This window comes from Labrus bergylta, chromosome 15, assembly GCF_963930695.1.
Source record: "Labrus bergylta chromosome 15, fLabBer1.1, whole genome shotgun sequence".
NCBI lineage: Eukaryota > Metazoa > Chordata > Actinopteri > Labriformes > Labridae > Labrus > Labrus bergylta.
The window spans coordinates 12309141-12322548 of record NC_089209.1 but is presented as its reverse complement, the minus strand read 5'-3'; the positions used below and the strand labels follow the sequence as shown (position 1 = coordinate 12322548).

At 40.7% G+C, this 13408-nt stretch overlaps 1 protein-coding gene across 2 annotated transcripts in view; it reads right to left on the bottom strand.

The window, feature by feature from the left end:
• Positions 1-1754: 1754 nt before the first annotated feature.
• Positions 1755-13408, bottom strand: part of adgb (androglobin) — a 40065-nt gene continuing 28411 nt past the window's right edge. The window contains exons 28-35 of one of the 2 annotated variants that reach the window (XM_065964086.1): positions 13161-13336; positions 10507-10618; positions 8007-8170; positions 6802-6957; positions 6561-6639; positions 6367-6448; positions 2508-2691; positions 1755-2340 (exon numbers count right to left, since the gene is read on the bottom strand). In XM_065964086.1, coding sequence (XP_065820158.1) covers positions 2137-2340; positions 2508-2691; positions 6367-6448; positions 6561-6639; positions 6802-6957; positions 8007-8170; positions 10507-10618; positions 13161-13336 — 1157 coding nt within the window. In that variant the 3' untranslated portion in view covers positions 1755-2136. The remainder of the gene's footprint in view (positions 2341-2507; positions 2692-6366; positions 6449-6560; positions 6640-6801; positions 6958-8006; positions 8171-10506; positions 10619-13160; positions 13337-13408) is intronic. The other variant, XM_029277145.2, reaches the window with a different exon arrangement.

Sequence of the window (13408 nt, the reverse complement as noted above, 5' to 3'; positions counted from 1 at the left end):
GGAGAGGACATCACCACGCTCAGTGAAAAACAGTCGGCAGGTATAGGATCTTTAATGGTGCCTTATACCTTGAAAGAAAACCAATAAAAAGAAAGGCAATTTCTGGAAGTAAGAAGGTCCCTTTTTCCATTCAGAAAAAAATAATAATGAAGGCATTCTTGAATTATTACCTCCAAAATGGAAAGTGAATTAAAGAGCTGCCACAGCCTCTACACCACTCTGGGAATGTAGATCTACTTTCACTTAATTTCATCATCCGTCTATGTGGGTCCATTTAAGAATCAAATATTCTCTCATTACTTGTGGGAAGTCCAATGCACACACACACACACAGATACAGACACACACACAATGGGCAACCGTCCCCTTGTTTTCAAGGTTACAATACAGTTCTTCTGTCGCTCACAACACATTTGCATCAAACCAGCCAACAGCTGCCAATTAAGAAACAGCCCCTCAGTTAATACACACACGTCACAGACAATTACAAAGTGTGGTGATCTCTCTCATACAACAAACACACACACACACACACACACACACACACACACACACACACAAGGAGGAGGAGGAGGAGGATGTGTGTAGGTTTTCGGGGGGGGGGGGGGACAGCAAATAACAGCTAATGTTGGAAAAAGGGAGGAACAAGTCGGGCGAGGGGGAACAGTGCAGAGACAAGAGAGAATGTTCTGTGCCAGGAACAAGGCTTTCAGGATTAGTTCTGTCATGCAGTTATACAAGGGGGGAAATAGTGGCTTGCTAGATGAGGCCTGACACACCGAGGAGACGCACAAAATGCAGTGGGACATACACACAGCACAACAGAGCACTCACAGAGCTGAAAGAAGAATGAGCAATGCACACATGCTAACGTATTGTGCATTAAGAATCGCATGCAGATAGTCACTGTAAATAATGTAAAAGATACGAGTATTACTATTTCATCATATACATCCAGGACATTTCTACAGGATGACTTTGCACATGCACACATACACAAATCCATGTCCTCTAAACACATGCACACACTGCACAATGATCATTTCCTTCATGCCGCAGCACAAAATTGAGCTATTCATTATTGTCAGCCATGAAAAAAAAGCATAGTGCAGGCATGGTAATGAAAATTTATTATAGCCCAAAGCCACTAGATGGCAGCCTCTTCCCTTTCATTTCAAATTTAGTTTCCCATTCCTCAGCTGATCGGCTGACTCCCTCTGTGGCATGGAACGCACTACATACACTTCATATTGTAAGCGAAGATAAACTGCACTTGTTTAACCGTATCGTATTCATTTCAGAAAGAAAGAACAGACTGATCAACAGTTTTTTGCATATTAGAAAGCTGACTGTCTGTTTTGAAATACTTTGACTTCAACCTTGGGGGTGTTAATCAATAGTTGCTATGTTGCCATAAAGATTTGCCACCCACCTATGATGCATTTTTCATACACAACTCTTTGTCTTGCTGTTGGAACGCACTGCTGTGGGCTTCTATCAACAAGAATACATCAATTAGCCAATCAATCAGTTGCACTCAGCTTGTGGGAGGTAGGCTTTATCCTGCAGGCCTTGAGGCGCACAGTCAATACAGTGACCTTCAAGACAATACAAGATTCGCAGAATATAATCAGGCGCGGTGGGCATGGAATAGTCGAAGACATACATTTCTGACGCGTTGGGTTGACATTCTCAGGGTAAGGACAGGGAGAGTTGTTTTACATGTCTGAAGAACGCCAATAACAGACACTTGATCATTTCAACTGTTTATTGAGGGTATAAAGTCAAGATGAAAAGAATGTAGATGAGTGCAGTCAGAATATAATTCAATATGGATTGTAAGGATGATAAAAAGACAAAGTATGAACATCTTTGATAATTGCACTTTAAGTTTTAGTCATTGTCTTTTACCAGTTAACAATCTTTGCAGGTCCATACATTTCTTATTTCTTCAAAGTTAGAGGACATGAGCAGGACATGAAAACACTTTAAATTGTGTACAGGGATAGTCAGATATTACATCATCGAGTCTTGGCTGCAATGATGTGATTAAATGAAGATTGCTCACTGTTCAAACAGGCTTGTTCAGAAGTGTCTGAGGAGGATATTGAGACAGGAAGTTAGTGCCAAAGACCATCATTTCTTCTTGCCAGCACTCTTGGCTTGTTTCTTTGGCTGCTGGGCAGCAGCAGAGGATGGGGTTGTTTTTTCCAGAACTGCCTGCTGGGCCCCCTCCACAGCCTCTTCCTCTTTTTGTTCCTTCTTTAAAGCCGCCATCTGGCGGCTACTGAACGCATCGCAAGAATCAAGGAATTTCTTACAGCGCTGCCACAAGGCTGCCTGGAGACAAAACAGATGGAATTTAGAGAATGATGTCTCACCAGAGGGGGAAGCAGCTGACAAAACATTTTCCTCACTTTTTCTTTTTGATGGTCAGAACTGATACTTATTACATCCTAAATATTCACTTCTAGACGTCACACAACTCTTTTTCCGTCTCCACTCACCTGCATGTTCTCATACATCTCCAGCTGGCGTCTCATGAGCTCCTTCATGTTGAGCTCCTGCAGTCTCCGGTGCTCCAGCACATTGTCTCGGACCAAACGGTACGTCTGAATCTTTTCAAAGCGCTCCCTCTGCTGAAACTCTTCTATCTGTGGATCCATCAGCACTGGCACATCTTTTTGGCATCTACAGATGTAATCAAGGAATTTTATTCAGTGTGAAAGCTAAAGATGTTTTCTGAGAAATACACTGTGTTGCACCTGTTCTTAGTTAGCAGGCAGTGTTTTGAGGTTCAGATATTAAAGAAACTGTAGATGAATAACCTCAAAACATGGCTTGAGTTATCATATTCCTATTCAGGCAATCCTGTGAGATAATACAGCTGACAGTGTTGATACAGGCAGGTCAAATAAACATGGAAATGTGGCTGAAAAATGCAGAGATAGACAGAGGCAGCTACATGGCTTATCTCATTTCCCTAGTCTATAGTATACCCAGATTTATAACTGAGCAGCAGTGTTGACTTTTCAGATTTACAGTTTTTAAAACAAATCATGATCTTTAAACAAACCTGAGTCAGAACTTTTTGAACCCAAAAGATATCACATCATGACACCACAAAGACTTCATCTGCATCAAATAAAAGGGAATGAAAGGCATACCATAACATATAAATGTTTAAGAAGTAAAACAGGCCAAATCTGGAATCTTAACTCAACCACAATTAAGTGATTAGCGATGAAATATGTTAACATAGATATATATCTATCAGTAAATGGCTTGGAAAAGATTGGCTACAGTCTTTTAAATCAAAGTTCAAATGTGCTACATAGAAATTCCCTGACCATGACAAAAACATGTAAGTCTTCTCTTTAGATTAATGTCACAACTTTAAGAACTAAGTACAGCTACTTCAAGTGAGATTGACTTACTACAACCGTGATAAATTTAATCCATCAACAATTTCATTATGTATGAAAGATTGTCCTTTTCCCTTTAATCCAACTCATGCTAATCATGTATTTATTAAAGCTCCTTTGAAGAGTTCATCACTGGATATGAAACAGACTGATCTAAATACTAATGCCTCTATATGACACACAATGGCAAGTAAAACCATCAGCAACAAGACTGATTATTTCTATATCTTAATTTCTAACGCCTGAAACTGTAGCCTCGGGGTCGTTGTCGGGTGAACGTGAAGAAGAAACTGTCTATTTTAATATTTTATACAGCAGATATTTCCAATGAGTACGGTAAAACATTTGACAGACAATAGACAGCAGGATGAAATTTTCTCAGTAAACATTGCCTAAACCATGTACGGGACAAGACCAGCAAAGAGACAAGGGGTATCAGTTCGTCCACAGGGGGCGCCAAAATCAACACAAACTGTGTGTCAAAGTTCCTCACAGGACCTTTAAATCCATGGAGTGCATAGCTACAGGGATGTTAACATACATTTTCTTTATACCATTAAATAACTGCTTTATGGCCTCATTGCTTCCACAATATCTTCTCTTTAAGTTTAATGAATAAAAGCTAATTTCATTGGATAGTCCAACCTGTCTGTGTAGGCTATCAGTCATCAAGGGTCATGGAAAATTTGAAACTTGAGTTAAAGGCAACTGGACTTGGTGGTTTCTAGATTTTCTACCAATTCCAGTTGCCTTTAAATCAAGCTTCATAAATAGCTTAACATAATTTTCCCTGTCCAACACCAAGTATCAACATTTGGGTGGAAAAATCATCTAAATATGGCAGCACTGCTGAGAAGTCCATATGGATGGGCTGTAATCATAATATTTTAGGAATTTCTTTGCTAATATCTGTATTATTTGTGTGTCTGTTAAAAAAAAAGAGATCATGTGAGGGGTCAGTTACTGTGTGTGTGTGTGTGTGTGTGTGTGTGTGTGTGTGTGTGTGTGTGTGTGTGTGTGTGTGTGTTTAATAAAGGAGAAATGACAGTGTAATATCCCCCTGAGGCTCATACACAGAGGAAGGAATTCAAAGAGAGATTGTAAGTGCTAAATATGGTCGCCTATTTCCTATAAGATGACCTTAATGAAGAGGGGAAGGCTGGTGGAGGTGGTGATGGAGTTCATTTGGTTAATGAACATTGCCCTGGTTTAACCTCTGTCACTGTGGGTGACAGCGTGTGCGCAAATTCTATAAAGTTGTCATGCATGAGTGTGTGTGTGTGTGTGTGTGTGTGTGTGTGTGTGTGTGTCTTAATCTATGATGTATGGGTGGTGGGCGTTTGAGAGAAAGAGGTGTTCTGCACACTAATCAGACTTCCCTAATGGACTTCTCCACAGGATCTTTCCCTCTTCTCAGATAGCAGGCCACAGTGTTAGCCGCCGTTAGAAGCTGGACACGGACACACACGCACGTGGACACACACGCATGGACACACACGCATGGACACACACGCAGCAAGGAGAGGGTGGAGAGGTGATGGGAGAAGGGGCAAATCTCATTGGAGCGTCGAGCTCATCGGGGCTCTAAAATAGCGTTCTAATTAACAGACCGGAGTATCATCTCATTTATCATGGAGAAGGATGGACAGAAGGAGAGATGGAGTCACGGACAGAGAAGACAGAGTGTGGGAGAGAAACAAGAGACTCTGAGGGGAGACCTTTCCTTTAGGACACCGACCATGACAAACGATAAAAGTCTGAACTTTATAACTGGTTTAATAATGATGATGATGATCTTGGGTGTTTCTATGTTCTATGGCAGGATCAAGCTAACAAAAACAATGCTCAATTCAGGTTTCTTTTTTGACAATATGACAAAACTTAAGAAATATTTTACAGTTCATACAAAAGAATAAGTACAACGACACATATTTCAAGGTCAAAACTTAAAAAGGTGTCAGTCTTGTATTATGGCTTTATTTTTTTTTTTTAAAGCTTTAGTTGGGTGCTTTCAGTTTGTGTTGATTTTGCTGCCCCCCTGTGGACACACTGATACCTCTAATTGTATATGTCTTATCTCTACTGATTTTGTCCTGTACATGGGTAGGCAGCTTTTACATATTTTTAAAAATCTTTTTACTTTTTTCAAACGTTCTTATAATGCAGTGAAACTGGATGGCTTCTCTTAATCTCAAAGAAAAGAAACTGAATCACAATTTGTATTTTTGTTTATATGTTTAGAAACATTTGAGCGATTGCCCGATGGGAGAGGTTGCAGCTCTGTGTTGAAAACTCTTTTTAATGTAACCAAGCATGTTGTGTGTCTGCCAGCGTGTCTGAACCTTACACAGCACACCTGACCTGTCCTCTGGAGTCCATGTGTTGCCCTTTTATTACATGAAAGGGTCAAGCCTTGTAATATATAACGCTGCTTACAGCACCAATGGGAGCAAAGGTCAGACACACATAAAAATCAAAGGACGCTTTAAGAACCATTCTGAGGAAGATACAGATGCTGGTCTACATGCAGACTGAACACACACACACACACACACACACACACACACACACACACACACACACACACACACACACACACACACAAACTAACCATGACATGACACACCATGAACTTAGTACAATAAGGCCTCTCGACTGTTGTAATATAGAAGCACAACCGTCTTGGTTATATATGTTGTATTTTCCTTCTCTAGAATTCTTCTGTTGGCTGAACTGACATCTGTTACAGACAGATATAAAACCAGCCACAGTGTGACAAGAGAATGAAACTTCAACGTCTAATTAAGTGCACTATGGTGTCAAATATATGTCAGATCATCTTTCTAACTTTGCAACCATACTTTGATAGTGAGCCATGAAATGGATTGAAAAAAAGGGAAAAAAGGGAAAAACAGGCAAAGTGTAAAGCTGGTTTGAGTACCTGATGAAGGGAGTGAAGTCCATGGGAGGAAGGGAGCTGAAAGTATTGGTCAAGTCCAGATCAGACTGAGTGAGAGAGGCAGCTGTAAAAGAAGAAACAAACGAAAAGACCTCATTACCATACTGTGACAACTAATGGGAGAAAGGAAGGACCCAAATACTAATGTGTGTGCATCCAGAGTGTTGTAACAAGACCTCTGATTTCTGCATCATCCACGGGAGTTTCGTTGTTTGCTTGCGGTTTGTTAAGAAACGTGAGACGAGACTTTAAAGCCTAAAAAGACAGAAAAACATTGAGTGAAAGTTTGAGAGGACAAAATCAAAACAGACTTATTGATAGAGATATTTCTACAGGAGATACACATCAACAGGTAAGGCTAGATTTAAAGGAATACAGGTGTACACTACATATTTCAAATCACAACCTGTGTCTTACCTTGGCACAACGGCCAGGTTCGGCCATCTCCCAGGCTTTTTTAATGGCTTTCATCTCCTCTAGTCTCTCTGTGTCCTTCGTCACCTTGATGCTCTCTGCTTTGTTTTTGTCACTGACCACACGCAGCGTCCAGTTCGCCTTTGTCAAGTCAAGGCTCTGCGCATATCACAAACCACATGCACACACAATAACCACAAAGGCTAAAGAGGGTACTGAATGGTAACCACACAGACATCCCAGCTGAAGGTCACAGAACGACAATACATCACAAGTCTCTTTCAGTGAAACTCAGACAGTCTGGGACACAGCCAGTCAGCCATTCACTCAGGGTGTTATGTCCTCTTTTGGCTGTCTAGTCATCACTCATTAATAATTATGAATCGCTCTCAGTTCATTTATTCAGAGATCATTATGTCCTTTCTGCTGAGAGTAAATATTGAAAATTGAAATTTTGCAGACAGAAACCAGCCTTCTGAAAATCTGCCCTGTAATGCAGAGGAGAATAAAATACACTTTTTTATGTGGCTGATTTATCAAGAAGCTGTGTTTCAGATGACTAGACCAAGACCCTGCTACTGCAGACCACAAGATTCCTGTTTGAATAGGTGCAGGTCATCCAGCCTGTTGTGGGATTTAATTAATGCCAAGTTTTCTCTTTGTTAGAACAGCAGAGTCAACTTCATATGCAAATGATAACCTGCTGATGAAACAAATTGCAATTACGATAAAAAAAAAGAGATGTCAGATAAGAGTTCAACCACAACACGCTCATTATGTGAGGTTTCGGATGAGAGTCTGTGAAGAGCAGTTGAGTGTGTACTCCACTGAAGTGCCTCCACATCCTCCACTTTTTAGACGTCATTATTACTGCTGCTGGTCATTCTGATGAGTTTTGACCACACCTCCTTGTCTTCCAAGTGTAACACTTGACCTTAATAACACTCATTTACGCACAACAGTTTTCATATCTACCTCTGTATTATATTTGGCTTTTGCAATCAAATGAGAACATCTAATGCAATAAAAGCCAACGGATCCAAGTTGAACTTTAAAGAAACACAATTTGCAAACATATCGAACAGCTGATCACACAAATATTTTCTGCATAGTGACTGACAGTCCCTCAACAGCTCTTTCAGTCTATAGATATAAGTACATAATATTGGTCCAAGTTTGCAGATCACAGCTTTATGGTATTTTGTTACCATTACAGCATCCTGCCGGGAGCCAGATTTTGAGACGCCAGCTGGCTTCCCTTTCTCCTTGTCACCTTCTCCTTTGCGGTTGGCTTTGGGTGTATTGGATTTGTGCCTGTCATGGACAGGGGTGTCAGTGGTGGACGTGTGCTTCAAGTCCTCAAGCCTGAATCCTGCATTTTATAAACAGAGATAAGGGAGATTCAGTTTTGTTATACAAAAACTACAGAGTTTTTAAATGTACAATGGTGTATATAATGTAATGTATTTGTCATCTTCAGTTCTGTAGAGTTAAATATTTGTATGATACTGAGTGCTGTTTAATTTCATTGTAGATGTAAAGTCTCAACAAAGGACAAGAGTTAAAAATTGGCAAAAAGCTATCCGTGCAAAAAATCTGATTCATGCTCTGGAGCTATGTTAAATTCAATTACATCCTTATCCAATAAAATAAATTCAATTCAACTCAACTGTCAGCCTCTGAAGTGATAATGGCTTTGACATTTAAATGTATCATGTTTAATATTCTGAAGATTTAACACACACTGTGTCCTTTGTCATTACAAGGAACCTCAGCTGTTCATGATTACAGTTTTTCTGAAGTGGGACTCTAACAAAAAAAAAAAAAGTGGGGAAAATGCTGCACGTGTTGTGTGGTTTCATGTGTGCTAGATGGCACTGTTGCACTTTAAAGACAGAGTGAACACAAGCCTCAGCTTAGATGAAGCGTTTACGATGAGGCTCACTCCTCTGACACAGCGAGGAATAATAATCCATCATTTAGCTGACACCCTGCCATTCTGTCTGAACGGCTTTGATGCATGCTCATCGAGTTAGTCTTATCTCGAGTCACACAGAAATGTTCATGTTCAAATTGGATCTGAATATCAATCTCTGTCGTGTAATTTCAGGCTGATACAAGTCTTGAAAACTGAAATGGCTGTTTATGGCTAAACAAGATCTATTCACTGAAAAGCCGAAAATAATCATGTTTGGATACTAAAAATGTTTTCTGGTAGTAAAAAAGCAGAAATGAAATGTCAGCGAGGTGTGGACGGAGAAAACTAATGCTGCATGTACAACACACTGCTTACATCTGAATGCTTTTACAGTATACATGGAGGTATACAGCAGTGTAAGAGTGCATGCATTTAACATGCACAGTGCAGTATTTTGACTGCAGCTTGTTAAACAGCTTGTTAAGGAGATTTCAAAGCTTGGCGTTGCATGTACTGCAGTGCACGTGTAGCATGTAGGGAGCATGATCAAGGCCGCGGCCTCACCGCTGAGACAGAGCTGAACTGGGTGAAATTAATTTGCTTTCCTGCTGAGATATTTCCCAGGGCACCAGGGGGCAAGAGCCAACTTCATTTGACTTCCCATTGACCCACTTACACAAGCTTATTGGAAAATCCACCAGAGGTTTGTGTGGACATTGGCCGACACATACTCACATGGACAAACGAGAGCAAGAAAAGCTTAGCGTGCTCACATATATCTAAGAACAGAGCACACATGCTAATGATGATATGAACACACGGCACGTTAAAGCAATAAAGAATGATGACTTTTTATCTCATACAGAACTATTACTGTCACTTATACAGGGCTGCCTGTCTGTAAACTGAAAACATCTATCTGTATATAGAGCTTGTTTATTTTATGCCTCCCACTTTGAGACACACATATCCACCTCAGATTTCATTCCATGCAAACTGAATGGGTGAGCACAGACACTATTGTCAGGTGCAACAGATAGAGAAGAATAATGATTCACTGACAAGCAGGCTGCCCTTTATCTTTCAGCAATCATGCAAATTGTCACCCATGCAGCACCTCTTTCACATCAACATTCATCCGTGCCGCAATTAATTGGTCCCCCTCAGAATTTTTAAAAAGCTGCTATAAATTTCAAAGCCCTGACTTTACTATCAATCCAATTTGTGCGACATGATTAAAGGCGGAGGAGCAGAGTTGGTGGCAGAGGACAGGATTATTGCCTCAGCCAACGACCAGTGGGCACAAGAAATCACACTCTGATCTGCTAAAGCAGCTGTATTCATTTGGCTTTCATTAGAGCTTGTGATTAACAGGACTCTGGCTAGCGGAGGCAAAGAACAAACACCGCCTGCCTTGGCCCCCTGACACTGCTGTATCTGAGTATCTGCCACATTTCACACCAAACGCAAAGAAAATATGCTGTGCACATACAAACGAATGGAATGATCAGAAATCCATTCAGGAGCAAGAAAAGGTAAAAGTGATGTTTTAAATTAAAATGTTTCAATAACCAGTGAGGTATATCTGCTGAGATGGTAACCTTATGAAGTGCTTATAGGGATTTTTATTTTGAAGTAGTATAAAGCTTCATATTGCTAAATCATCAAAAATACTTGCTTACTTTCAGGAGGAGCACATTTCAAAATTTACTAATTTTTTATTTTTCCTGACGGGTACTGAGTTGAGCTGACAGGTTAATCTAGAAATGAAGTTTGTCTTAAGTATGTACCTCTCATTTCTTTCTTCTCCATGTCTATGAGTGACTGGACAAACTCCATTTGGGATTCATCCAAATCCCAGCTCTTATAAAGCACCTCTGCTTGCACCACGTACTTGTGAACCTGTGAAAAAGACAAGAAGAGACAAAAGCCATATTTCAGTTCAAACTAGACTTGAGTGACACCATTACACAGAGAAAGCATCAAGAATCTCGATTAAAACAGAAATAAATGCAAAGCCAAGAAGAGATGAATGCTGATCAGATGTATTTAACATAGACTAAGCTGTGTTATTCATGCAGATTATTCAGAGACAGACACAGAGGTCTTAAAGAAGAAACTGGATGTTTTTGTTTTTCACAGTCTTTGACAGAAGCACATGCTGGGCACAAAGAGACAGAGGAGACCAAGGCCATGTAAATCAAGATTTTATAATGAGTGGTCACTTCCGTATCCATCACACTGAACAGAGGAGATTTCAACAAAATCCCAGGCTCAGAATCAAACTATTAGAGCAAGATATTCCCATCGCTGCACATACGATTACACAATAAGATTTGTGAGTGCCATCAGCCTGTGTGTTGTCATGCCGGTTGCCTCAAAATATAGATCACACTACAGGAGCCTTGAGCATTTACGCACAATTACTGAGCATCTTTATCTCCCTGTGCCGTAAACACAACGCTTTAATCGTTGACCCTTAGCTCCAAGTCTTAATCAATAGTCTCACTCCTGATCAACAGCTGTTTATTCTGACTGCTGCTGATCTGAAGGATGCACTACGAAGCCAGAATAATGGCTAAGTGAGGAATGTTTATCTTAATGCTTGAGACCTGAGTGCCACAAAACTGGCTTTCTTTTAACAGATAGATTAACATTGAATTGTTGATTTCATTTCGCAGGGACAAGTCCTAACGATAACGTCTACCACAACTACTGTGTCAAAAAAGAGATACAGCAATTCAAGTGCAAAATATGATACAATGTCTGAAGGATTTTGAGATGACTTGTGTGAGGTGTTTGGAGGTGCGTCGATGGATCCAGAGATGGATAGATATACTGTACAGAATATCACCTTTGTAAATGAAGCTGCACATCTAACATTTGGATTAACATTGCTTTTGGGCAGTTGTTTAGCTCAGTTAGAAGAAGAGGCATACCCATTTAGAAACTATAGTCCTCAAAGCATTAGCCGCAGGTTCACATCCTGGTATCAGCTCTTTGATGCATGTCTTTCCCTCTATCTACTCCCAACATTTCTAGTTTTCAGGTGTCCTATCGATAAAAGCAATAGTAACATAAATGGACGGAGAGTATTCTTCCTCCTATGACGTTCACTGTGAGTGATTAAGATTCTCAGGTTAGAGAAAAAAAGTCCTAAATGATCAACACGTTCTATCAGGAGAGATATCTGTGCTCCCTTAGCTTGTCCTGCTTTCAAAAAAAGGATCCTGCTGTTGCAAAGCGCAGCTAATTGTGGTGAATTGCCATGTGAGCACCTGTTGGCACATGCTCTGAGAAGAAGGCATTTAACCGAGAACGATGGGGAGAAACTGTTATTCTGATACTTCATGATCACTACGAGAGTCAAAGGAGGTTTTTGAAGAACTTGTCACCAGTCTCCTTATGTTTGTAATACAACATTAACAAAGCCTTGCAGTCACAGCAGCACAAACTTTAGGAATCGCATCAAGGTGACCTACATGCATTCTGTTGGAGAGTAACACTTTAAACACATGTCAGGTAACTTTGTGAGCTTCATGCTTCAAACAAAGATCAACAGCAGTAAATATCGGATTAAGTGTCCTGATTTATTCTGGTGCTTTGTGTGCCTTTATTTAAGTCAGGACAGTGGGTAGAGTCGGAAAATCAGGGAGAGAGAGAGAGAGAGAGAGCGAGAGAGCGGAAAAATTAGCTAACAGGTTCTAACCGCTTTGAGGACTGCAACCTCTGTACGTAGGGCGCTCAAAAACTAACCATCCAGCCACCCGGGGCCCCAGCTGTCTGTATATCTGAGGTGTGAAAATATACAAAGAGGAGATTTAAAATACTGTTTGTTCTCCAGATGTATCACTGACAGTCACTACAGCAAAACAAATAGACCTCAGGAGCTTTTCACAGGTTTATGGACCCATGCACACAGGCAATTGCTGTGTCTGTGTGTGTGTATCTGACTATGTAAGTACACACTTATAGCACCTACTATACACTTTGGGAATCACCAAACTGGTGTGTTAAATAGAGGGGGGTCTGCAGACAATCAAGAGACTCATAAATCATGCACAAATCCCTGCTCCCTGACAAGCACTGATAAGTCAGACAGTAACAAAAAAAAAAAAAAAAAACAGCCAACCAGTTTCTGCTGCTCTTCTCTTGTGATTTTTGTCAGTGTGAGAGTGTGTGTGGGTGTGTGTAAGTTTGTGTGTGTGTGTGTGTGTGTGTGTGTGTGTGTGTGTGTGTGTGTGTGTGTGTGTGTGTGTGTGTGTGTGTGTGTGTGTTTGTGTGCATTCCTGAGAGTAAGGCGTAATGTGTATCTGGCAGTGAAAAATTGATATCAACACAGGCAGAAAGCAAGTGGGTGAGAAAGACAGAGAGGAAAAGTGAGATGCGCCCTTGTGTGTGTGCACAAGTGAGACCAGTGAAGTGTTTGAGGAACAGCAGATACCACGCAGGCAGCTGTCACTGATACCGTCGTCTCCGTGGGAGGTTGAGGCTGGTCCAACGACGAGTTTGATCTCCCAGCTGTGTTGTCCTGTCGGTTTCTGTGCTGGAAAGTGTCTGCCACCTTCACTCCCTTGTCCTGGGAAGAGGATCCCTTCTTCTCGTCGTTGCAACTGTCCGCTTGAAGATAAGAAGCAAGTGGATATCTTAGAAAAGACAAGAGTGGCCGGCATTTTGAACTAAGTGTTGGAA